General features: G+C 37.9%; 1 protein-coding gene across 1 annotated transcript in view; it reads left to right on the top strand.

Moving 5' to 3' along the window:
• Positions 1 to 23,459, top strand: part of Ammecr1 (AMMECR nuclear protein 1) — a 101,492-nt gene that overhangs the window by 65,628 nt on the left and 12,405 nt on the right. The window contains exon 3 of the mRNA XM_032890374.1: positions 18,959 to 19,073. Within this exon, the coding sequence (XP_032746265.1) occupies positions 18,959 to 19,073 (115 nt within the window). The remainder of the gene's footprint in view (positions 1 to 18,958; positions 19,074 to 23,459) is intronic.

The raw sequence follows: 23,459 nt of genomic DNA, 5'->3' as shown, positions 1-23,459 counted from the left end.
CCGTTTATTAGTGGCTAACTAATTATACTTAATTTTACTAATGGATGAAGCCATTTAGGTTCTGTTGCTTCAGAAATAAAACTTGACTTCAACAAATTCAACAAATTGACAAAAGATTCTACTTAATCATTTTTGTTCCCAGGGAAGAAGAGTTGAGCTAGGGACTTAGTCATTTTCATTATTAAATGTAGCAAGTGAAAAAAAGTCCTTTGGAAATCCAGCCTCTAAGAGCTCCTGTTTAGAGTCATTAATTGTGGTAATATCCATTCCCGAAAGGAGGCCACCCCTTTCTGAACTTGAATTTCTTCCCCATTCCCTGTGGAATAAATATCACATAGTAAATGTTTCTGAGGAATAAACAATTTGGAGGTTAAATGGAGGACTCAATGTAATAAAGGTGATATGCAGTAAAGAGAATGTCCTCTTGATATGCATTCGGTAGGGAAGTATTAATTTTAACAAAACATCTGGTACAAACAATTGTGAATGTAAGATGTTTGAGTATGTGGGCGGGGGTGGGGGGGTCAGGGTGGGGAGTTAGGGGCAGTTCTAGGGAATGGATTTACTGTGTTTAACAATTGCCAGCAGTCAGATACTTGGAAGTTATGATTTTGCCAGACTTGGAAATCAAGTTGGATCAGCTCTACTGAACACTTCAGTGGGAGAAGTTCCAAACCTAGCTACAAGATGGACCAGCATGCGAGTCAGAAATAACACACTTAAAACATGTCTCCTAGTTAGTTTTCATTAGTATGCTTACTATTGACCTTTCTGTATTCTGGGCCCTTAAAAAAGAGCTCTTTGTGGCTTATTGGTTGAGCATGTACAGCTGGATTTACTGTAAAGGTCTTTAGTTTGCAGCAGGTGTCATGTTACTAGAGTGCAGTGTATTTGCTCTCTCGCTTAGTTCCTTTCTACTTGTTTCCTTACTACGGTCATTCCAGCACAGAATAGTCACCATAGTTCTACAGCTTGATTGAAAGATACATTCAGTTTTCTCCAAATATGCAGCAATTATAACAACACAGCTGCAGATAAAGATAGGATTTTTCATAAATCCTCATGGTTTTGCTTCTTAATCACATCAGGCTGAATTAAGGTTTGATTCATTTCAGTTTAATGGTTATTGAATACTTAATTCTGGGGAAAGTCACTGTACTAAGTAATACACAGCACTAATGCTGACCATCAGGGCACATCCACCTTCAAAGAGCTTATAGTTTTATAAGAGATACTTAAGTGTATACAAAAGATCTGTGATTAAGAATATAAAAAATGGCCACATTAGGTGGCAATACAGTGTCACCAAAAGTGGGAAGAATTAGTTGAGGCTCAGTAGATTGGCAGTTTGAAAGATTGGACCTTAAAGTTGAATCTCTTTGGACATTTTAAGATTCAATTTCAACATTCAAGGATGAGGATGTGATAGATATGGTGGGGAAATTATAGATATGCGTTCTATATCTAAAACACACCTTGCACTAAGTTTAAGAAGGTACAGTATGTGTTATTTCGGAAGAACTGTAAGAAAAGCCGCACACACGGCTGGACCTCTGGTAGGACAGGGAGCTACAGTGAGAGACTGTAAAGGCACAGCTACCCTTGGAAGATGGCAACAGAAGCACAAGGTTATCTGGGATGACTCTGGCTACCTACATTTCAGAAGATGTGGAAAGGACAGATATTAGTAACAAAGATGGGCACAATGACACAAATCTGCAATACCATCTAATGTCAAAGCAATTTTCTTAAGCTATCTTTCACCCCCCCCCCCAATTTAAGCATTTTTTTTAATTTGTGTGTATATGTGTGTTTATGTATATGTGCAGATGCTCATAAGTCCAAAGGAAGGTGTTGGGCCCTCTGGAGTCGGCATTATAGACAGTTGTGAGCCTCCTGTAGCCAGTGCTGGTACTGAACTCAGGTCATCTAACTGAGTAGCAAGTACTGTAAACTGCTGCTGAGCCATCTCTCGGCCCTCAACATTTATTTTTTATACATCTGGGAGTTTTTTAAAAATTAAGTATTAGTCTCTTAATATCAATTAATTAACCAGTAGCAAATGATCAACCCTGAAAAAATACATATGAGTAACATTATATAGACTGAGCAGGTTATATATGTGTATGTAACAATAATTAATGAAAGGAGAACTTGTGAGTTTGGAAGAGAGCAAGCAGGAGTATATGAGCACGTTTGGAAAGAAAGGGAAGGGGCAAATAATGTGTTATAATCTTTAAAATGTAATTTAAAATGTAATTAGTTTCTCAGTTATAGACAAAATTATTTTTGAAAAGAGAGGATGTGTATGTTTGTGTGTGTGTGTGTGTGTGTGTGTGTGCGCGTGCACGCTATATACACTGTTGAAACAGAAGCATTTCCAAGTAACAGATTATTTCATTTAATGCTGATCTGTTGTAATTGATTAGCACTGAATAGTAAAACATATACACACAAATAAAAAATAATGCTTAAATTGGGGGGTGAAAGATAGCTTAAGAAAATTGCTTTGACATTAGAAGGTATTGTAGATTTGTGTCAATTTTTTGATGAGATGGCCCATTGGGTAGAATCATTGCCATCCATACCTGACAACTCAAGGTTGATGTCCAGAACCAGTGTAAAGGTGAAAGGAGAGAAAACGTTCTACAAAGTTGTTCTCTGACCTCCCATGTTATGACATTTGGTTTTGGGTTTTTTTTTTGTTTGTTTTGTTTTGTTTTGTTTTGTTTTTTTCCCCCGGAGCTGGGGACCGAACCCAGGGCCTTGCGCTTGCTAGACAAGCGCTTTGCCACTGAGCTAAATCCCTAACCCCTGACATTTGTTGAAATATAGCAGAACCCTGAAAAAATATTTCTACCCAAAAATACATCTCTAGATGAGAAGTATGCAAGGAAATAAATGTTTGTAAACACTGAGTGGTTGTTATGTAATTTAATATCTGTACTTATTATTTCAGTATGTCTGAGTTTTGAGACGGAATTAAAATAGATCCTAGGTTTCCTTAAAGGTAAACAACACATCCTTTGAGTAGTACAATGGGAACTAAAGTTTGAGTGTTATAATAAAGGTCTGTGTCTTCTTCTCTACCTATTTAGCAATACTGTTGAGTAATCTGTTCTCTCTTGGGGAACTTTCCAGATGTTTTTTGTGAATATGATTCCAATTTATAAGATGTGGTTCTGTTTTGTAGCTGAATGGTGTCCTAACTATGAAACTTTTAGATGGAGTAAAATTCTGTCCAAAGAATTGGGCATTCATGGTAGCCTTGACTTTGACTTTCCTCTTGGGAGGAAGATGGGAGTTTCCTGTTCATTGCACTAATTAATATACATTAACAAAGAAAACATTTCCAGCAGTCACCTTGGGTCACTAAGTTTTGAATAATGTTCGTATAAGACAAATGAATATTTGGTTTCACAAAAAAAGTTTAGATGGCTCATTAGGTGCAGATGTTGTCACGTATTCTTTTTTTTTTTTTTTTTCTTTTTTTCGGAGCTGGGGACCGAACCCAGGGCCTTGCACTTGATAGGCAAGCGCTCTACCACTGAGCCAAATCCCCAACCCCATTGACACATATTCTAAGGGGAAATTCCTGAGGTTATGCGAAAAGAGAGGATGTGTATGTGTGTGTGTGTGTGTGTGTGTGTGTGTGTGTGTGTTCGCGTGTGTGTGTGTGTGCGCGCGCGCACGCTATATACACTGTTGAAACAGAAGCATTTCCAAGTAACAGATTATTTCATTTAATGCTGATCTGTTGTAATTGATTAGCACTGAATAGTAAAACAACTTCAGACAAGTGCCGGAATTATTTTATAGCTATGTTTATTTTAATATTTATGTGTAGTCTCTATTTAGTTTTGCTGATTTTGATAGGACTCCATAGAAAAGCAATCCCCAAATGGAACAACTCATTAGCTTGTTTGTGTGCCATGCACATTGGCTATCTTAGAAACATTGTCCTGAGAAAATTCTCCTTTCAAAGGTCCCAAGCATATGCTATTTTGTGGAACATGATTTTTGGACTGATAATACAGAGCTGACCTGAACCATTAACTCAAAACATAAACATGCATGCTTCCATTTAAAACACAGACTCTTTGTGGCTCTCCTGCCTAAACCATTTTGACTTTTCCCCTGTATAAAATGTACTGGTTAGCATTTCACTTTTGTTGGAACATTGACCTGTGATTATTTTATCCAGTATTCCTATATAGGCCTTTGAAAGGCTACCTATCAATTTAAGTGTCCCGAATTTTCTTAAGCAAACACATTTGGTGGTTCTGGTGTTTTCAAGGTTTCCATAGAAACAGGACATCTTGTTGCCTTTTTTTTAATCGCTGTGGTTTACAATTCTATATATGAAAAGAAGGCATCTTATCCTGGCCAACCAAGCAAAACTAGTAGAAACCATGGTGTGCTACTTTAGTATGTCTTGTGCTTTAAGGAAACCTGTATAAATCCAGGAGCTAGCAATAGAGTTAGAGTGGCCAGATGTAGATATTTGACAAGGTAGCAGAGCTTCCTAGGCAGTGAGCCATGCTTGCAGAGGGAATGGTTGTAGCAAGCTGGAAGACTGCCCTGTGCTCGTGAAGTGAGAACCAGTGTAGATGTCGAGGAGCAACAACTTCCAGGAAATGCTTCCTTTGCACAGTGATGATACTTTGTTGGGTTTTTACCTGGTATTTCTTTCACAATGACTAGATGTTTAATACTTAATGTACAGTGTTTCAAAAGATTTTATTAGTTGTTGTAGCTTTATATTTTGTTGTGTTAGGTGTTTAGGTCTCTAACTTCAAGAATATAAGCCTTTCTTAGCCCCTTTCTCTCTCTTTTATGGATAGAACTAGCTCACATACTAAACTTAATTGGGTCAGATAGTGAGCAAGTGGTCGAGCTCAGTGCGGACGTTTTTATTTTATTTTGTTTTAGTTATTAGTGACTTACTGTAAACCATACATTTAGTGGCCATTGTCATAGTAGGCAAGTGGCTAGTAATCCCACCCTGTGAGTAAAAGCTCCCAAATTCAAAGCAGTCACAGGAAGACCAGAATAATCAATAAAAATGAATGAAGTATTTATTTTAAAATTAATTGTACTTGGTTCAGTGACACAGATTATCAAAATAGGTTGTGTTATAGTGAAAGTTCACTATACTGACACTTTACCTGACACAGTAGATTTGTAATTAGGATGTTATACTCCTTGTTGATAAGTAAAGTCAGAAAAATAATTTGTTCTCTTTGAGCAAGTTTTTTATTTCCCTTACAACCTTAATTACAGACTTGATATGCTTAGCAGATCCTTATTTTCCAGACTTGCTAAAGAAAACCTTCAGCCAAGGTCTGTTTGAATTAGGCCAATTTTTTGAAATAGCAGAGTTTAAATTAATGAGCCTTTATTCTGTTTGGAGAGTGTGTTTTCCATCATTGATAATTATTTCCAGGAAAGTTAAGTCCACAGAAAATATTCACTCAGTTTCCTTAATGTTGTTTACCAAAGTCTTAAGAAGTGGCTTTTTACTTCACAGTGCTACAAAGAGGATAAGGCAGTGGCAGAGGAAAATGAGGTGCAAAGCAGACCTTGGAATTTTAAAGTCTAATGTGATTGATAGAGTGCATGCCAGTGTATGCCAGTACTTTAACCCCTCTGAGCCTCATGTGTCTAGGACCTTCCAAGTAGACAAACATTTGACAGCCCTGCCCAGTGTGCACTGTTCCATATGTCTTCCAGAGAATCCACTTTCCTATGAGACAATCCTCCTGGCTTCCCTTTGTCATTCATTCATTCATTTATTTCAAATTCTTCTTTCATATATTACAGCCTGTCCACAGTTTTCCCCTTCCTCCTTTCTGTACGACCCTCCCCCAAGATCCACTTCTCCACACACACTCCACCTCTCCTCACAAAAGAGGAGGCCAGAGGTTTTCTCTTTGGACATTGGACACTTACTAACATGAAACCTAACAGAGGACAGGAAGTGGCCACAGGCTGTTTGTGTGTGTGTCACACACACACACACACACACACACACACACACACACACACACAGAGAGAGAGAGAGAGAGAGAGAGAGAGAGAGAGAGAGAGAGAGAGAGAGAGAGAGATACTGATAGCTGATTTCCTCCAGGCATGTGTTCACTTAAGGAGAGTATTATGTTTCTTTTATCATCAGTGTCTACCTTTGATGTCTTGTGATTCATCCAGTTTATAATATGTCTCTTTATAAGATGGTGTGAAAAGCATAAAATAGCTTAGTAATATGGCCCCCTATATGTTTCATGCTACAACAAGATGGCAATAATAACAGCATAAACATGAGATGCTGTTGAGCTCCGTCAGGATGCGATGTTTTCCTCAAGGGGAAAAGGCTTGTGAGATCAAAGCTACTCTAGGATTCTATCATGGAATATTATTATCTATTTATAGCAGTATGTGAGTTTCAGATAAAAAAATCTTGCCAAACATTAGCACTTGCACAGTAATCTAAATAAAAACTGGAAAGACCAGTTGCTACTTACTAAATGAATATAATTTAAGGGCTGTAAAGAAAGGAAGACACATATTGATGACATAGTTTTTAAGCTGAGCAATAAAAGATATGCATAAAATATAGGTGTAAAAGAATTTAAGGGAACATTAACCATTTAATAAAGTATATGTATCAAATTCTTTTAATGCTTATTATATTACCAATAAATGTATTAAATGAGGCTTTCTATATTTTTATTTTATTTATTAAAGACCTACTTACCAGCTACTCTACATTATATAGTAGATGTACAGAAATGAACAAAAATAATAGCCATTCACCTTGGATGTAATTGAATTATAATGTATACATGGATACAAAATAGTCAGAACCCCTTTTAAATTTGTGTTCCTCTAGAGGTTTGCCTAGCCTACTAGATATCTTTGTAGAGAGATTAGTATCCATTAAAGTTAAGATGTCGTAAGACCTTGAGTTTAAGAATCATTCTGTTTCTTTTTTATTATTTTAATATCTCAGTAGTAACTTAGTTTATAAGATTTATATTTGGCATTAGGTGTTATGGGTAGCACTTATGAAGTCTAGTCATGTTACTGAAGTGTAGTAAAACTTCTGTGAAGCAAGGTGTTCCACAAAAAAGAGTAGAACACTGAATGACCCTGGGTATATTCTTGTGCTCTCCCGGTAGCAGGCACTCATGAATATCTGCTAAAATAAGTCGTGTTCTTCGATATTCCCTGCTGCCCAGAGGCATTACAGCTGCTACCTGTTCAGGCAAGTTCTGCTCCCATGGATGATACTACTACTGTCATGTGACTATGATTTACGTTGCATGGCTGTTATCTATTGCATCTTCATCCCCAAATGATGCTGTCAGCCCTTTCAGTATCACTTGTGTTTTTTTTTTTTTTTACTAATGTTCATCATCGGCAGCAATTAGCAACTGCTATTTTAGCTGCATATTATGAAGCTTCTCCAATGCAGTTTATTACCCCATGTCCTTTTTCTCATGGAGACCCTTTTCATTGAGTTATTTCATTTTTTGATGGTAGAAGAATGGAAAGCTATACTGGTGAAAATTTTGTTTGCCTTTGAAAATTAGGTTTCTTTACAACCAAATAAGAAACAGTTAAATTATGTCCTTTTCTATTTACCAAGGTCAGGTTCAACATTGGAGAGAGTAAAGTAAAATCTGGTCTAGTTTAGGAGGGGGGGTAGGGTAGATTAAAGTCCAAGAGCATCCTAGTACATCAAATACCACACATGTCTCCATGTACTAAATCTGCATGTGGCATTGTACTGTTTACCTGAAAATGAGCACTGAGGTTGTCTTGCCCTGACCAGCTTATGGTCTGACATATTTGTACACACATAATCAGAACATACAGCAGCTTTTTACCATGGGGACAATATTCTCTAGTTGTTAGACTTTAATAAAAGGGAATTAAATATCTTATTTTAAAAATATATAACTTTTGCTGTTGAGTGATCCTTTATGTAACTAAGTAATTAAGGAGAAAGGATGCTCAGAATAGCTAGACTGCAGAATAAGAAAAGCAGGAGGGAGAGAACTTCACTGTATAAGACGGTATTAAGTACTGTATGAGCAGGAGAGAGAGCCTTACTATATCAGACTGTATTTAAGAACAGGAGACCAAGAAGGAGTTGGTAAGAAATGCAGGAAGGCTGCTTTCATGCCCTATCTATTCAGATTCCTAGTTGTTCTTGGCCTTAGTGGGCTGACAAGTGCCAGCCGCCCAACACTGTTGAGTTACGCTGAGCAGTAACTCACTGTTTCCGCTTTGCTTCTTAAACATGTGCTATGAAGTGTTATTGGATCAGGATGGATCTGATCAAGTGGCAGAATAATGGAATGTTCGGTGGAAACAGGAAGAAGTCAGAAGATGTGGCATTCTTGGTCCTGATGCCAGGTAGCTAAGTAACTCCGGATACATGGAGTCAGCTGTCCTTGAAGAGTACATATTCTCTAAGGATTTTCAGCAGTGCTCCTTGGTTGAACCCATGATTACAGGGGATTTGCTCTTGGAGGACCTCTTATAGTTTCTAAGAGACTGTATTATTCGCTTTGTCTACTTCATGAGGCTGCTTTGAGATTCAGCCATGATAAAAGAGGTGAATATACTTAGCAAACAGGGAAATACCATGGGAAATGGAAATGTTCCCCCCAAAGACACCACGTAAGGATCATCATGAAAATAGTTCAGTATAAATGAATGGATAACAAATTACAGTGGTCTTAGAAAGTCGCCTGTACTTATACATATTGTAGACAAATAGATATGTAAAAAGTACAGATGAACTGTGTAGTAGACACAACCTAACATTAGATGGTTAGGCAGGGAGGCTGTAGGGATGAGGTACGTCTGCTGCTTTTCTTCCCAATCCCCTCTCTGCTCATTCCTGGTTTCTCGAAAATCCCTATGGAGAAGTAGACTCACTTTTCTCTGTCGCTGTTACCCATTTCCAGAAAGGATGAACTAGAACGTGAAAACCTGTTCAGAAGGGTAAAGGTCATCTTGACCCAGTTAAAAAAAATGTAGAAACGCAAGGCCGCCTCACAGGTACCTCTTGCACCTGTATTCACTGTCATGTGTAATGTTCTAGGTGGCCTCTGTGTACCTTTGTTTGATAGTCACCTCATCTCCCAGAGCTAATATTTTCTTTTATGTCTTCCTTCTAGCATATTACTATGATTTCTTCCTTATCTTAGTAAGGTAAACAAGAGAGGAAACCATCTAGAAAGGCCCAGTGGGAGAGGACTAAAGATCAGAAAAACCGTGATGAAGTAGGGAAGTTCACTTCCTTCTATCGCTTTCTTTCTTAGTTATCATAGAACATACAAGCTCACTTTGTATCGGATCTCTTTGCTTAGCTTTACGTCTCTTAGTTACCTTTAATCCTCTGCCAATGATAAGTAGAAAAATTGTCAACAAACCACACAATATGAACCATCATGTCCTCTGTCACCAGCCCTAGTATAAAGGACTGACAATAATGTTAGAAAGGACAGCAAGTCAGTAGGTAAGACTGGATGGCTCTAACAGGGCACACAAGTTAGAGGAATAACACATGTCTTATAGTTTATGAAATTCAAATTAAAGATTTGATTGTCATGGAAAGGGGGGAAGAAAAATAGTACAACATTTGTGGCAGATATGAGACAACTTATTCAGGTCCAAAAAATCAGATAAAAATCAGAAACAGGCCCACCAGCCTAGATATGTCCAAATCCTAGTACTTTGGTAATTTTATTATGACTTCCAGCAGATTAAATTTCAAGCTGTGGAAAGTATTCAGAATAAGGGAATGCTTAGAATCCCACTAATAAGACTTATTAAATTTAGACAAAACAGATGTTTTTCAATGGCAACAGCTCTGAATCACTAAGATCAAAATGGGAGAAGAGAAGGGCAAGAAGCAAGTACTTTCACTGCGGCAGCCTGGAGACGGCTCATACTTAAAGCTTCTAAGTAAACTCCCTAAAAGGAAGCCTCCATTAAGAGGGAACTCTTGAAACTGACCGAATATATGTGTACTTATGGTCATTGGCTATATTCTGGGATATGACACAGTCAATAGACACCAGACTTTTGAAGTGGGCATTGTCAACTTCAGATAGTAAGTTTTCTCACCTTTTGTGACCATACACAAGTTGCTCAATCTCAGCTTTATTTTCATCACATACATAATGGTATTATTTTGAGGACTAAACAGAAGAGTCCATGCATAATACATGGCTCATAGTAAGTGCTCAATAAATTTGGTTCTTTAGTGACTAAAACTACTTTTGCTCAAAGTATCGTGCCTAAGTAGATTAAGATCAGTCTTCTAGAACTTGATAGGAAGAGTTGGTTAGCAGCTCCAGAGAGGGATGTGCCCAAGTGGGAAGAAAGTATTAGAAATTCTTTCCAGGATTATTTTATCTAGACTATGTGAAAATATATAAGCCCTACTATATATTTGGGTATATAGTTGGTATTTGGATTGACTTGCACATTGGAGGGATTCCCTAACATGAACTGAGGAGCTCTGAGGACAGCATTCTGACTCATTATTTGGTGTGCTGTGGTCATGGAGCCCATTGTTTCATTGACATTTAGCACACTCCAATGTATTTCAGTTTACACATGGCTGCTTAAGTCGATTCTTTCAACTTGCAGTTTCTTTGTAGCAATCTTTATAAGCTGTTCAACCAGTTCACCCAAAGCTAGATAAAGCCACCTAAGCAAAACTGACATGGCCCAAGGTTTCTGTAACAGAATGAGTGAGAGGACTGGCATGTGGACACAGCTTTTCTTTCTGACAGAAGTGTTCAACCCACATGGTTTGGAAAGGAAGAAAGCTGCTGCCTTTGTGGTCTCTGATTCCTCCTCCACCCCTGCATGCCTCTCTCTCTCTGCCTCTTTCAGTCTCTGACTTTGCCCCTCACCCCTTCATCCCCCACCCCGCCACCCAATATCCCATGGCTCTGTAGGGAGCTGTCTTTTTCCTTCTGATCATCTCATTAGAATGTAACCAGTAGGATAGAAAATAATACACCATGATTATAATCTCATGAACCCTGTTTCTTTATATTAGTGTATGTTAATTGTATAAAATGGGTTTCATTGTGTAAACTAAATTGCTTGATAACATCTCTTGTACAGAAGTAAAACTTGCCATAGAGAGTTAGAAAAAATCTAGCTCAGGAAACCCAAGAAAATATTAGATATTATATGACTGCATTCTTCTGTGTTGTTGTAATTATTGAAGAAGCCAACACCTTACTTGGTAAAATATGTTCCTTTCTGTAAAGTTACCTACAATCCTAGGTCAATTGGCAACTAACAAAGCAGTAGTTAGATCTTCCCCCAAAAAGGAAATAACCTAATCTGACCATTCCTCTTGGCATTTTATAATTTATTATTTTAACAAGTGTTTTACATTTGTCCATGTGTTATTTAGTAATGGACTTATTGCAAGCTGAACATCCTTTATGTGAAGTGCTTAGGACCAGAAGTGCTTCAGATGTCAGATGGTTTTTCAGTGTTGGGGTATTTGCCATACCTAATCTGATTCTGAAATCTGAAATGCTCTAAAATCCAAAACATTTTGAGTCTTCTGTTGGTACTCAGAAAGTTTTGTATTTTGGAGCATTTTGGACTAAAGTTTCCCCAATGTAGGATGGTCAACCATTACTATTAATAACCTCGGTTTTCCCTCTCATAAACAACAGACCTTAAATACTTTATAGATAACTTTGAAAAAGAAAGAAAGTGAAACAAAGATTTTTTTAAAGATGCTTGTTCAAATCGTCCCATGGTGGGGCTGAAGGGCCAAGCTTAGTCCTGTAGCTCCCTTCCTTTTACCAAACCAGTCCCTGGGTGAAAACAGCAAATATACCCACTATCAGAGTGCTCAACGGGCACTACTTACTAAGCATCCAGTGTATGCAAGTCACTTCTATAGTTGTGGTTAAATGTTTTATTATTTATTCTGCAGTTCTTATTTACTTATTTTCATTAGCAGAGTAGCACTGTGAGACCAGGGACTGTTCTGATGAAAGGAAGGGAGCTAGAGGACTGAGCTTGATCTTCTAGTCACACTATGGAATGATTTTAACAAGTATCTTTGAAGGGCCTTTGTTTCATTTTCAAGATACTCAGTAAGCAGTTACTATTATCATTTGTGAGAAGGAGTGCAGAGGTACCATTATTATCTTCATTTTACAAATGAAATTTCACAGATTAAGACATCATATAGTTAGTATGCAGTGAAGCCAATATCTACATGCAAGGATTTCTCATTCCAAGACCGTGTTGATAAATTCCATTCTATACAGCTATAAAATATTTCTTATGTGTTAACTACAACTTCAGTTTTGCATTTCAGGTGCTCTGTCTGGTGGCTCCACTATTAAGATATGCCTCCAATGACTGCAAATATTCAGCCTGTGATATAAACAAAGTTTTAAAATTCTAAGTATTTTAAGAAGTAATTCATTGAGATACCAGTGTGAAGGTGCTTGCCTGTTATCCCAGCATTTGGAAGGCTCAAGCAGGAATATCGTGAATTGGTAGCCAGCCTGAGCTGCATAGTAAGACCTTGTCTCAAGAAATTTCACAAATTGGGTGTGGTGATAAATGCCTTCAATCCTACCACACCTTTAATCCTAGGTGGAGGCACATGGGCCTTTTAAACTCAAAGCCAGCCCTGTCTACATAGTGAGTTCCAAGATAGCTAGGGCTGCATAGCAAGACCCTGTCTCAAAACCAAAGCAAACAAACCAACCAAAACAACAACAGCAATGGAGCGCTCACAACAAAAGTTATGCCATAGTGCCCTCACTTAAATGAGGGTGAGCTCCATGGAAGGTTCTAGTCAGCATCAGCTCATTATTATATTGCAGTCACTTGAAATCAGAAATAATCTCATTTTCAATTTTGCCAAAATGGAAATTGTTCATGGCCATATCATAGTCTGTTTTCCAAGCCCACATAGTCTTCCCTTTCCAATGAGATGGGAGTACTGTTCTTACCGTGTGTAGTAATGAATGACTCAAACTCATACTGAGTCTTAAAGATGAACCTGACTCATACAGTGAAAAAATACCATTTGCTCTGGTAGGATATATTTTGAAGACTTTCATCAAAAAAAGGGTAAAATTTAAAAAATGATTTCATGTTGTTTGTTTCCAAAACCAGAGTAGAGTAATCCAGAAAGTCCGCAGAGAAAGCATTATGCAAACGTCGTCACACAGAAGAAATGAGGTGCATCTGCCATGTGCACAGTTTGCCATCTGCGCTTTTAGGTATCATATATTTGGCAATTTTCATCTCACTCCACTAAATCAAATTTGCAACCAGTTCCTCTAGTTTCAAGCATACAGAGACAGAGTCTGATGATACTCTGGCCCCAAGAGAAGATTTCTAATGGGCAACTATGGCTGTCTCAAAGAGCACAGGCTTTTACAACAGTATTTCTTATTTTATTTTTTGAGATTATACTATGTAGGCATTTTAAGAATCCAAGAGCCCCAATAAATCAGTGATGCCACTCTTTTTTTATGACTTTGGCATTTTTTTTTAAAGATTTATTCATTTTATTTTATATGAGTACACTGTGCCTGTCCTCAGACACACCAGAAGAGGGCTTCGGATCCCATTACAGATGACTGTGAGCCACCACATGGGTGCTGGGATTTGAACTCAGGACCTCAGAAAGAGCAGTCAGTGCTCTTAACCGCTGAGCCAGCTCTGATGATAGCACTCTTGAAGGTTCACAGGAGCCAAATAATACCTAGCAGACGGTACAGAATTTCCTAGAAGGGCACCTCACCCATATAATTCTCCCTTCCTTGTTGTCTTACTTTGTCCCTTTGCATATATATCTCTACTGGATATTTTTATAGGTGTCCTGCCTGTATACTCCCCCCTCCCATTCCAGTTTCCTCATTTCTTTTCCTTTTCTTTCCCTCCTTTCAGTCCTCTTCTTTTTATCCTGGCCCTGTGTTCATTTCTCCATTCCTCATAAATTGTTCATTATCATACTGCACAAAAATGGGCATCAGAATTAACCAATAGAAACGTTTCTTAAACAGCCAGTAAGCCTCTTGCACTCTCTTTGCTCTTCTCTTCTTTGCTCTTACCCTCTTCCCTGTCCCTTCTCTCCGCACCCCACCTCTTTCCTCCACGTGTCCATGGCTAGCCTCTTTTACTTCTCCCCTCTGCTCCTCTTCTTCTCTCATTAAACCTCTCCGTGTGAAAAAAAAGAGAAACGGCCAGTAAGTTGTTTTTGTAACTGTTAAGGAAATAACCACAGCCAGGCAACAGTATACATGCAACATAGAGTTGGAAACTTCCTTTCCCTCTACAGCCCTCACCAAAGTCAAGCTCTCTCTCCTCTCCCTTGTTGGCAGTATGCTTAGGTTTGAGCAATAGTTACATGTTTGCATTTTGTTTTGTGTCCTGTTGTTTCTCTGATGGGAAAATGCTAAAACACCTACACAATGAGAAAATAAATGTTCAGATGAGGGTTTAGGATTCTAGTTTTCTAAGTTTCTGAGGTGCAGTGCTATTTCATATGCATTCTCTTCCCAGGGTCCTAATGCCTAAGCATGGCAAAACAAGGAATTTCCTAATGGTCTAAACCTCTCAGAAAGAAATTTAAAAAAAAAATCATGCACCCTTCACTTGCTTCTCTTTTACCTATCCGAATAGCAGTGCTTAGTTGTGGATTTAATTACTTGTGCTACGAAATGACTGTCAGTAATAGGAAGCCCCTGTCACTTTGGTAACTTCCCACTGCTTACCTGATTAACAGACTGACGGTTCAGGAAGCGAATGGATGGCTTGCCAGGTGCACTTCAGTTATTCTTGTTGCAAGTAATAATATTATTTAGGATGAGCCTCGTAATATCTAATGTTGTGCCTCCTTTCAGCTGTGTTTTATTTCATTGTTAGAAGACACCCTCACAAACCTCTTGATTCCTTGATAGCCGAAGTCCAATTTCTTAACATATTTTTTTTTTTCTTTTTCTTTTTTTTTTTTTTCGGAGCTGGGGACCGAACCCAGGGCCTTGCACTTGCTAGGCAAGCGCTCTACCGCTGAGCTAAATCCCCAACCCCATCTTAACATATTCTTGAAGTGCTGCTTAACATTAGATAGTAACTTTGACAGATGTTAAGGTTGCTTCTCAAGTGAAATGTGACCGTGGGAAAGTGCCACATCAAACTGAATACAGTTGAATTTGGTATTTGAACTAGATTGTGTTTTAAAACTTTCATAGCCATCCTGGGGTGGATGGCGCAGCCCGCTGATTTTGTTCATCGACGTTTGGTTGTTTTCCCTAGTACTGTTTAAACATTAGAGAATGGCTTCCTATCATTTCAAGGAGAATTTCATTGTCAGTTGACTAGAAAATCCTCCCGTCACATTCTTAAACACCCTTGAATTTAAACTGGCAGATACTTGTTGGGTATAAAATGTTTTCATTGGACAGTATTAATCATTTATTGCAGATTTCTAGTGGCCAAGAAGTCTAGGAATATTTGCCATTTGGCTACTAAGAAATGGAGCTGAGTTGATTGTGTATCATTTTTAGGCTGAGGCAGTACAGGTTTGAGATCAGAAGTGCCAAGTAAGAGAAGTATTTTGTATTCAAATTAGAAAGTATAATGTATTCACAGGCAAAGTCTAACATGTGGATAGTAGCAGGAATTTTGGACTTAACCTTAAAAAGCCGTGTTAGAACCTTACTACCTCTGTCTTTGGCTTAGCTCGATCATCTCCGCTAGGTCATTGCACAACTTTAGATGGCAGCATCTTCTCCAGAGCCCTAGGTTTCACAGTGTGTATGGAGTATTCTAAACGAGCTCAGTCGAGGTAAGCTGCATCCTCGTGTGTATCAGCTATCCACAGCAGCCTGCCAGCTTGGAGGTACACCTACCGCTGCGTTTTTACCTCTTTAGGACCCCTTAAATCCTTACTGGGCTTTCGTTGCCAGTGTATTTCTCTAGGAATTTGCATTGAGAGCCATTGATGTTTCTTTGCTCACAAGTTTAATGACAAGTTGCTTGGAGATGGGTGAAAAAATGTGAATAGTAAAATTTCCATTTGAATGTTTTGATACAGTCAGATGATTCCCGCCGTGCTTTGAAGCACTGCGCTTGAGTCTTAGGATAGGGAAGGACCCTGTCATTTTGTATCCGTTCCTACCTCACTCATTGTTCTAGATACCCTTTTCTCTCCAGTCCTAGAGTGACTGAGCAGCAAGTCCCCACAGCATGAGAACAACTTGTTCCATTTTAGGTACATGAAAATACTAATTATTTCAAACAGGTTGAATTTTATTGGCCTTGAATTACCCTTTTGTTGGTCAGTTTAGGAAATAAGGCAAACCACAAAGTATTGAGAAATTATCTGTATAGTGACTTCATTACATGCATTCTTTTAGTGAAAAAAGATAGAGCTGGAGGCAAAAAAAAAAAAAAAGTATCCTCTTAAGGAAGGCCCAGAGGTATTCTACAAAACAACCATCAAACAAACAAAGCAGGCCCAGAGGTATTCTACAAAACAACAAAGCAGTAGATGACAACAGCATTGGTGGGGATGTTAAAAACAGGGACTTCTAGATGTTGCAGGTAGGAACACAGTCGTGCAGTCTTTATGGGAACTCTTAATCCCTCACAAAGTTAAAGACATCTCCTTCCTTCATTTTTATTTGAAATGTTTTCTTATTTTATGTGAGTGTTTTCCTTACACCACATGTGTGCCTTGTGTCCTGTAGAGCTCAGAATTGGGCGTCAGATTCCCCTGGAACTGGAGGGAAAACAGAGTTCCAGATAGCTATGAGCTGCTAGGTGGGTGCTCAGCATCATGGCCTTGTCCTCTAGGAAGAGTAGCAAGTCCTCTTGACTGCTGAGCCACCCTTCCAGCTCAACAGAATCACCTTAATGACTAGTCATTATGTACTACTGGTAGGTATGTACCGAAGAGAAGTGAAAAAGTATGTCTTTGTTAAAGCTCATGGAGATATTTCAGTGTATTTCATTTCTTTTTATTTTTTTTACTCTGTTGTAAGTCTAATTCTACATACGTATATGGACAGGAACTTGAGAAAAGAGGAATGGGAAGTTATATTTCATGGTATAGTTTTTCAGTTGAGGAATCCATGAATTTCTGGTGATCAGTGGTAGTGATGGCTCCACGAAACCGTGAGGATACTTAATTCTGCAGAAACATAGATATGTAAAAATGGTAAAAACATGTTTTATGCATAACTTATCACAATAAAACTCCCTCCCTAACTCCAAAAAAATACATTTTTATGATGTTAAATATAAAGGTTTTTTTCTTCTTTTCCTTTTGTTCTTTTTAATGAGAAAACTGAAAAATGTGATTGGCTTTTTAATTAGCTGGGGATACTTCTACACATGCATTAGCATTGTATTCCAGGATTTGTGTGTAAAAGGTGCTTAAATATATGTGTGTCTTCAACTTGCCTTTGGATGAGAACTTGAGAACATTTTTTAAGAACTTTATTGTCAGTAGGAAAATAAAGGGAGCCAAACCATAGGAAATTGATGTTGTTAAACTGTAAAACAGTGAAATGCTGCTTCCAGAGTAAGAGTTTGCAATTTCCTGGTTTTCTTGGTTGATTTTGGCTTCTTGAATGACATGCCCGTTTATACTGTGTAAATATAAACCATCCCCACATTTTCCTAAGAGGATATTCTTTTGTATAGTGGGATGGGGGAAACCAGAATGCACAGAACATACAAAAGCAGTGAGTTTCAGAATGCCAAGGAAGGGCTAGAAAGCGGAAGGAGGAAGGTACATAGCGGGAGCCCGGTTACAAATACAGAATGTGTAAGGACGCTGGATTCTGACTGTGAGTCAATTAAAAGGGGACTAAATGGTTTCTGAAGGCTATGGTGCGACTTTGGTATGTTTCTGAGTTTGCAGTCTATGAGAGGGAAACGATGAAAAGTTTTCTAAGATACTGTGTCGACAGTTCCATTCATCTGTTAAGTAATCAGAAGTGTGTTTTGCTTGACCAGGAAGTGGTTTTTTAGAAAAGTACAGAGTACATGGTATGTGTGACAGGCAGGGAGACAGTAAGAGGAGGTTGGGGAGGGTGCCATTGATTTAGCTCTTCCGCTCTTGGAAGAAAACCATTTTCATCTTTTACGAGGGTTTCTGTAGAACTTGGCACAGTGGTACTTGATTAAAGGGTCTAATCAGAGTTGTTGTACTCAGAAACTCAGAACGCCGCTGATGGGGTTAATGACCTCCCAGTCTCCTAATCAGACCTCTGCTGTACACATGAGCCCTGTAGTTGCAATCTTTGAATACGATCTTCAGTTGCCCTTTATAGGGCACATGAATTCAATCCTTGTGTTTTTGAAAGTCTCTGATTTGAATAATTATTTTCTTTTACTTTGATTTTTTCTGAATAAAAAAAATCATCCTTTTTTAGTGACTTAATGATCTGCAGTAGCTATTGCAACTTACATTAGTGCTTTTGTGTTTTACAAGAGATTTTCTCTGGAAAAAGACAGTTATGTGTGATCATGTATACATTCTCTCCTCCAATCATTGATTCAGAGGCCTTCCAGCATGTTTCCACTACTCTAGTTTTTCTTCTTCTCAGATGGAAACTAAAGCATGTTCTGCGTTTACAGATGATATGGAGAAACATAGAGAAAGTGATCTTTAGGAGCTGGGATTGAACATTCACTTGTCACAGTTGAAGTAGTCACAGGATTGGCCAGTAAACAAATTCTATGAAGAATACTGACTTCTAAAATCGCTGGGCTTTTAAATGCCTTTGATGATGATCACTTGTGCACCTTTCATACAGTTCTGCTGCTTCTTAATTATTTACCTGATTCAAATGATTGTCAGTATTTGACCTTAGCAACCTTCATAACCAGTGATGGCTTTAATCTCTGCTATCTTCAACAGTGCCCTTAAAGACAGCCGTTTTCCACCAATGACAAGGGATGAGCTGCCACGGCTTTTCTGCTCGGTGTCTCTGCTCACTAACTTTGAAGATGTTTGTGACTATTTGGACTGGGAGGTAAGATTATAGACACGTTTTACATGAAGGTGACTCCTGAGTAGTAGACGTTAACAGCTTGATCCATAAAATAAAGCTTTCCATCCATTCTAACACAGAAATAAAGCTCCCCATGGAACAATGAGATATGATTGGCTTTTTTTTTTAAATGGCAACTATACCCAGTGGCGTTAGAATCTCCAAACTGAATTCAGTGTTCACTTTATCCTAGCTCACCTAAGCACCCAATAAAGGCTGTTAATAAGTAGTGAGAAAGAGTGTCTGGACTCTATTTCTACCTGTATTTCCATTCTATTCCAGAGCACTGTGCTGTAACTGCCACTGAACATTTAGGCAGTCAGAGTACACATGTTAGAAAGAAGCAGCAAAAGTCAGCATAATAGATCACTTGGGGGAAAGCAGTTTGTGACAATGGCAGAGTAGTAGTAAACTAGAACAAAATAATGTGAATTTATCCCTGACTATATTGATATAGACATTTGGAATTACAGCACCAATACTGTTCCTAGAGTATGTCTATGCATTGCTGTTATCAGAGAAACATATATTAATCATCTCTTTATTCTACTGTTCTATGAGGGCACTTCGCTAAGTTCTCATGGCGATTTACTTTGGAGGATAAAATAGCTGAGTGGAGGTCATGCCTGCATTTCTGAATACCAGCTGTGTTCCAGACACCTTTCTACATGTACAGAGTGGAGACATAGGATCTGTACTTTGGTTCAGAGAGAAATGTATATATACGTTATGAAGAAACTTGTGATAGAAGTATGAATCAAGGGAAATACGTTGATAAATAGCATCCTCTCGCACACCACTTATAAACAGAATGACTGTACATTTACAAGAGCTTTTCCTTCAACTGCTCTTTTCCAAGAATCATTCCTATTACTGAGACAGCCTTGGAACCAGGTCATTGTCTTCACAGTTAGACTTGAATTTTATTTTGGTTTCTTATGATTTCTTGAGACTACAGATAGGTGACTCCATTGCACTTCACTACTTATGGGTACACAATAATATTCTGGAGATCTGTCTCAGAAGATCTCTGATCCGAATTATTTTGTGACCCCAGAGCTATTTAATAGCTTTTTGCACCAGAAGATGATGAAAGTGTCCCCTCTGGGTTTTCTGATTGACTTTTTGTGCCATTATCAGAAAATGAAGGCATCCTAGGATCTTTGTAAAAGAAGAAACAAAATAATTTAATAACATTTAAACCAGAAAATTTCAAGTGTCAACCCTTTTATAGAACTGAAACTCCCTCCCTTATTTTTTGTTAAATCTGACATGGTATTTGATGTCCCCTTTCTCCCCCCTTTCCTCCTTCTCTTCTTTCCTCCTGTCAACCTTTTTGTTTGTTTGCTTAAGATAGGCTCTCAACCGTGTTGTCCAGGCTGCCCTTGAACTCAAGATCCTCTTACCCTCTGCCTTCCTAATAGCAGGATCCCAGGTGCGCTTCACAACACCATGAGTGTTTGTGCTGCTGTTGTTTTTGACGTAATGGTTCCAATTGATGTCCCGATATATGAACATTTACTATTGTCTGTATGGCTAATTTTTTTTTACTAGTTTACGACTGTTGCTTTCTTTTCTGTAGCCACAGTTTAATTTTTGTTTTGTAAATGAGAAAATTCAGTGTATATAGTGGTAGTGTGGGGAGCAAAAAGTGGAAATGAACAAGCTACAGAAGCACTTTTACCCTTACTGCAGCTACCGAGTTGAAAATAACAGTGTTAGCATGAGTGAACACATTAATATGTCTTATCCATACATGCATGTTGAGATCCCCAACAAGTGATAAGTAGGTAAGAGTAAGCACCTTTGCGTTCACATCAAGCTTCTCAGCAGCGAAAGGTCATCTTGCTATGTGGCTTTGATGTTCACAAAATGTATCTGTTTTCTACTGGGTAAATGGGAAGTACAGCAACTGAAATAGTAATACTGTGTGCTCTGTCCAGTGCCATTTATCTTTTGTGCTGACTATCTGTCACATTGAATTTCTACAAGATTCTATATTCTTTCAACTTGGTGTTTGAGAATATAAATATTTGTCTTATTTTCTTAAAAATTTTTTTAAAAAATTATTTATGAATGCACTGTAGCTATCTTCAGACACACAAGAAGAGGGCATCGGATCTCATTACAGATGGTTGTGAGCCACCATGTGGGTGCTGGGAATTGAACTCAGGACCTCTGGAAGAGCAGTCAGTGCTCTTAACCACTGAGCCATCTCTCCAGCACCCAATATCTGTCTTCTTATGTAACCTTCTCTTGTTGATTTAGAACAACACACATGGCTTTGTACTTTTAGTATATCAGCTTGAAAAAGAATTACACACTACTAGAAGGTTATGCTAGGAGGAATAGACTGTCTCTGTTATTTCATCAATGTTTCAAACAAGACACTGGAAACTCACAAGAGATATAGTCTCCAAGAGTAACAATTGCATTTTTAACTATAAGAATGCAAGTTAGATTTACATGTACTGTTGTAGTTGAAAATGGAATACTGTTCTCTTAGGAAGGATAGTCTAGATCTTCTAAAGGTTGCCTTCGATAATTTATGAAAACCATTAGTACTTTAAACAGGGTGTTAGAATGGAAATTAAAGTATTTTTATTTATAAACTGATATAGTTCCACTTCTAGATATATGCCCAAATTAATTCAAGGTAGATATTGAAACAAAAACTTAAACAATAATTTTCATGGCAGTACTTTTCACATTAATCACAAACTGAAAACCCAACTGTTTATCAATAGCTATATCCATATTAGCCATAACCCATGCTATAGCTATACATAACCCATGCTATGTATATAGAATAGACAAATCTCTAGGAAGATTAATGGATGAATGGTTGTCAGAATTTGGAAAATGCCTGATTGGGAAGTGACTGTTTATTGGGTATAGCATTTCCATTTGCAGTGGTGAAGTTCTAGAATTAGTGGTGATTAAACTTTACAAATGCACACTCACACACACACACACACACACACACACACACAGACAGAGAGAGAGAGAGAGAGAGAGAGAGAGGATTCTTAGTAATATTGACTTATTGCAGAAAACTTGACTTTAAAGTATAAAAAAGAAACATAAATCCCCCATAATCTCACCATTTAGTTTTTGAAAACAGTCAGGACCATAGTAGCATCTATGGCCTCTACAGGCACAGATTAAAGCAGATGCAGACTGAAAAAGGTTAGAAACCATTATATCTGTAGCACAACTATATACTTCTGTCATTGCATTTGGGTATTCGAAACTGCATTTCTTTACATTCTTTGTCTATCAATACATTTGCATGCTTAGTTGTATGTGATTATTATGTAAAAATGGCTTATCTTTATATGTTAGGTAATTAGATATTTTAGATCTTTCATTTTTAAAAGTTAGACAATATTATGAAAGCTATAAGCTTCTCTTTGAGAAATTTCACATTATCAAATAATTAGATCTCTTTTCCCTGAATAAAATACCCTATTTTCTGTATTTAGTTTTAACATAAAACACAGAGTACTGCATGTGCTTATGCCATAGGGGAAAACAAAATTATTAATGATTTTAAAGAAAAAATAAGAGTACATTTGTTATAAGCAGAAGTTGGAATAAGGCCACTGATGATATGTGACATTCTACTTTAGCAGAATCCCTAATTAGAGGGATCATTTAAAGGTATGAAAAGTGAGTAATTTGGGGAAAATATTCATTAACTGATATGTTGTCATCATCCACCTGCAAAGCTGAAATGATTGTTCAGTGAGGAAAATTATTCCCCCAGGGAGAATTCCAACACAATCTCCTTTGTGTTTGAACATAAAAACTTATCACCACCACTGTTCTGTGTTCTTCCACTGACAGCGTTATGCTAATTCTAAATGACAGGATGATTGACAGATATAGCACTTTAGAAAGAAAGCAAACCTCGTGTAGCATGTTGGAACCTTCCAAAATGACACACAGCCTGCACGTAGTGTAGTTGCACTGTTTGAGAGTCATGTTTCTTCTTGAAACAATATGAAAGGATGTAAGACAAATGCCAATCAGCCGAGTTTGATGGGTTGGTTCTAGGTAGAGTCAGCTCAGCTGCTCATTTTCAGGATATTCTAAAGAGCAGGCTTTGTGTTTGGAGCACTTGGTTGGCATGCGTGCTACCATTGATTTTGTTGGAATCTAATGTACCACATCGCTGACAGGAGTCAAAATATTTTCTAAATTATAATCAAGCATCTTTTACTTAGAGAGAACATCATTTCAAGGCATGAAGAACAGATGTTTTCTAATGTATCCTAAAGTAAATGCTTAGATCACATTTAGATAAGTTAATGGCAGTTGCATGAACTAGAAGACTTTTTCTTCTTTATCTGACTTTGAAGATAG

Source organism: Rattus rattus, chromosome X (assembly GCF_011064425.1).
Source record: "Rattus rattus isolate New Zealand chromosome X, Rrattus_CSIRO_v1, whole genome shotgun sequence".
Taxonomy (NCBI): domain Eukaryota; kingdom Metazoa; phylum Chordata; class Mammalia; order Rodentia; family Muridae; genus Rattus; species Rattus rattus.
Note: the sequence above shows the minus strand (reverse complement) of the source record. Positions and strands in the feature narration are given on the sequence as shown.